The sequence below is a fragment of the Temnothorax curvispinosus genome, unplaced genomic scaffold (genome assembly GCF_003070985.1).
Source record: "Temnothorax curvispinosus isolate PA1 unplaced genomic scaffold, ASM307098v1 QBEX01000200.1, whole genome shotgun sequence".
Classification (NCBI taxonomy): domain Eukaryota; kingdom Metazoa; phylum Arthropoda; class Insecta; order Hymenoptera; family Formicidae; genus Temnothorax; species Temnothorax curvispinosus.
The window spans coordinates 22,695-26,737 of NW_020209980.1; the positions used below are offsets into that span (position 1 = coordinate 22,695).

General features: G+C 45.1%; 1 protein-coding gene across 2 annotated transcripts; it reads left to right on the forward strand.

Annotated features, from left to right (window-relative positions):
* The first annotated feature begins 201 nt into the window (after positions 1-201).
* On the forward strand, positions 202-2,567 carry LOC112463157 (probable deoxyhypusine synthase). Of its 2 annotated transcripts, none has more exons than XM_025029470.1 (8): positions 202-287; positions 576-699; positions 784-1,058; positions 1,132-1,350; positions 1,565-1,757; positions 1,839-1,942; positions 2,019-2,144; positions 2,351-2,567. In XM_025029470.1, the coding sequence occupies exons 2-8, from the start codon at positions 594-596 to the stop codon at positions 2,435-2,437; spliced, it is 1,110 nt and encodes a 369-aa protein (XP_024885238.1). In that variant the 5' UTR covers positions 202-287; positions 576-593; the 3' UTR covers positions 2,438-2,567. The 2 variants fall into 2 exon arrangements, with proteins under 2 accessions (XP_024885238.1, XP_024885154.1); XM_025029386.1 differs by lacking the exon at positions 202-287 and adding an exon at positions 294-458.
* The last annotated feature ends 1,476 nt before the right edge of the window (positions 2,568-4,043 follow it).

A 4,043-nucleotide genomic window follows, 5' to 3' on the forward strand; every position in this document is an offset into this window, starting at 1 on the left:
GTAATACATGTGTTATGTGTATATGTAATGATCTCGTCTCGATGTAGGTAAAAATATCAACGTATTATCTACATTATCATCCTATGCTATTTTGTAATCGGCGTTTCTAATTACTAAAGAAGAATAATAAAAGAAATATTTCTCTCTGATAGCACGGACATGAACCAAATTCATCGACAGTATCGAAAAGTGGATGTGACTCGTAGTTCCAATTCCTGAAAGTGGATGTGTGGCGCTACTGTACGGCCTAGTAAAAGCGTCCCAAGAAACACAGGTTATTTTGACAGGTTAGGATCAAATCTTGTGTTAAGATAAATTAATGACAACGTGTAGTTAAATACACGCGTATCGCTCATATATTATTTTTCTCGAAAGCTACTGCTTGATTTAAAATTTTTTCTGTACTTTTTACTAACTTCTTATGAAGAATCACAGTTTGCCGGTTATACCATGATTTGGTAGATGTCACATAGAGAATATATTTTATTAATACTTAATCATTAATGATATGATCAACACACATACACGCAGCAATTTCTTATACTGTGATTAATTTATTATTTGTCTCTTTTAAGATTACCAGAAATATTGTTATGGGTGACGCAGAAAGAAAGCAGGATTTACAAGAGCAAGAGTTGGCAAAGAATGCCGTCTTGGTTTCCACCAGTTCTTTGTCGCCTTATACAAATCCAGTAAAAGGTATCCACTTTCCATTAATACTCGTCATTACCGTTACTATTGTCGTAAAAAGTACAGACAATAATAAGAAAATTGTATGTTTAGGTTATGATTTTAATAAGGGGATCAACTATCACGAACTGTTCGCGACCATGGCAAGTTGTGGATTCCAAGCCACAAATTTTGGACGAGCGATCGAAGAAGTGAATCGAATGCTGCGCCAAAGGAGCATACTTCTCATGGGAGATCAACTGGATGAGTCGGAAGAGGATGAATTTATAAAAAGGAAATACCACTGTACAATATTTCTGGGCTATACGTCGAATATGGTGTCCAGTGGCATAAGGGATGTCATAAGATTTCTTGTACAACATAAACTGGTAGGATACGTTTAACGGTTTTATTTAATAGATATCTTATTGTACTGTGCGACTTTAGACAGACATTCTGCAGGTAGATTGTCTCGTTACCACAGCTGGTGGAGTGGAAGAGGATTTCATAAAATGTTTGGCGCCCACGTATGTTGGCAGCTTCTACTTGGACGACAGAAAGCTCAGGGAAAATGGACTTAATAGAACGGGAAATTTATTGGTACCGAATGATAATTATTGTCTGTTCGAGGATTGGCTAATGCCGAAGTTAGACGCGATGCTGGCTGAACAAAAGGCGAAGGTAAAGTCGTCGTTGTAATTATAGGTCTGTTTTTTATTGCTGCACTGGATTGCATTAGAACTTCCCTTCTCGCTTTTGCCAAATTGCATATATCTATTTCATTTTAAGTACAGAGAGTGTACACTAGTTCAGCAATAGAAAACAGACCCTGTGATTGTGAATTAGACGCGGTACGGCGTGCGTTTTTTATTCCTACGATTGAATTACTTTTCAGGGCACTTCATGGACCCCGTCTAAAATGATAGCTAGACTCGGCGAGGAGATCAATCATGAAGATTCAATCTACTATTGGGCCGCGAAAAATAAAATCCCGGTGTTTTGCCCGGCATTGACCGACGGTAGTCTCGGGGATATGATGTTCTTCCATTCGTTCAAAAATCCAGGACTCGTCCTTGACATTGTCGCGGGTTGGTTTTAACGTATCCGACGTAACATTCACTTGTCTACATATAACGCGTACGAATCGATGAATCTTCAATCTTCCACAGATGTCAAGAGATTAAACAGGATAGCTATGAAAGCGGTGAACAGCGGTATGATAATTGTCGGAGGTGGAGTGGTGAAGCATCACATCTGCAATGCTAATCTCATGGTGAGACGGTAACTCTATTTGGCATGTTGTCCTGACGTGTTTGCAGTCGCCCGACGGTAACGGTACTTTATTTCAGAGGAACGGCGCGGACTACGCCGTTTTCATCAACACCTCTTCGGACTTTGACGGCAGCGACAGCGGCGCCCGGCCCGAGGAAGCGATTTCTTGGGGAAAAATTCGTAAGGACGCCGATCCTGTTAAGGTAACCGCGGTTACTACCGTTGATTTTCAATTTAGTGGTTTATTCTGTAAACGTTAACGAGATATTGTTACGTGCTTCGCGCAGCTTTTCTACGGTATATTATATCTGCGCAAAGCACGTAATGATGTTAATTAACGTTTACAGAATAGGCTCCTTAATTACAATTATAGTCGAATTATCAAGTGACATCGCTGCTTCTGTCTCAGGTGTGCGCTGACGCTACTTTGGTATTTCCACTGTTGGTGGGAGAAACTTTTGCAAGATTTCATCATTCGGGGAAGATAGGGGATTAAGAATAAGTAAAGACAATATTTCAATTACGATGCGGATAAGATGTATAGGAAATACCAAAAGTAACGTAATAATTATAATTGTCTACACACTCATGTATACAATCATAAATATTAAATTTGTATAGAAAAAAGAAAAAAGCTGTTAAATCTGGGATTATTTATTCAAGCGTTTGAAAGTAACGCGATATCTGCAAGGGGTAGTTTTGTCGAGTAATATTATTGCTATATATCGATATCTATACGAAATATCGATACTACGTCTATATTTACAATATCGTACTTGTAATTATTATTTTATCTATCTAAAAAGGATCTATTTTCACTTTTCATATATTCTTCATAAAACATTCTCCAAAAATATCGACATTTTACATTAAATATTAAAAGCCGGGTTTAAGTGCTGAAAGTTTGTCGGAAAAATTGGGATCATTCCGAGGGTTTCGCTCGGGAGAGATTCGCGTCCCTCGGCGCGACCTCGGCCTCGGGAACGGAGAACGGATCATCACACGGATCTCGGGGCAGGCGCGTCGCGACGCCTGCGCGACGACGACAGGTGCTTGGCGGCGCAGGGCGCAGGCCGCGCAGGGCGCAGGTTTGCCAGGCATCGCGGCGCCCCGCGGCCCCGCGGCCGTGTCGCGAGGGGGCGGCAGGGACGGCGGGTGGCGGGTGGCGGCGCCGTTTCGCCAGTTGTTACCCGTAAGCCCGCGCTCGCGGACGACGGGCCGTGAAACCAGCCCCCGATCATCCCCCGTCGCACGGCTCTCGAGCTCCCTCGACTCGGTGGTTTCTGCCCCCCGTCCTCTCCCTTCGTCCCCTCCACCCGCGCGGGAACCGGACTGCTCCGGGGTAACGCTCGGTCCCCTCCCCCCACTTCCTCGCTCGTTGATCGTCGTCGCGGTCGACCTCCTCGCGTGGCTCGTCGCCATCGTCGTGCTCGTCGCGGTCGCGCTGCCCCGTTCCTCGTCATCCGTTATCAACCCTCCCGTCCATCCTTCGCTCGCTCCCCCCCTCCCCCCCTTTCGCGGGTTATCGCGTATCGCATAGCGGTGGTGGTGCTGGTGTTTGGTGGTGGTGGCCGTCATCGGTATGAACGATGATGGACGTGGAGGAGACCAACACGGCGTCCACCGCGAGCTCCTCGCCGAGACCTTCCAGCCCCGCTGCGGACTCCACTTTCATCAGGTGAGAGAATTTTGCAGTGCACACATACACACATATATGTGTATATGTACATGTATAGACGTGTGTACATGCATGTTGGAACAATAGAGAAGAAGAGAGGAAAAGAGAGAGAAATAATTCGTGTAATTTCGGCGGTTTCGGATTCGGCGATCCGCACGCGAAAACGGCCCATCCTCCCTCGCGGCGTAAGATTCAGTTTCTCGTATAGCGCTGGAAACTGGAAATTGAACTAGTACCGAATTTATGCGGCGCGCACATGCGCACACGCGCGCCGCCTCCAGAGTCCGCGTACGTTTCTCGACGAATTTGACCATGTCGCTTCCCTTCCCCTCCGGTCCGGACGATCGCTAAGCAACTTACGCGAACGTTACGTTGAATTAACACGGTAAAGTAGCCCTGATTGCGAACACGAGTTCGTCAGATA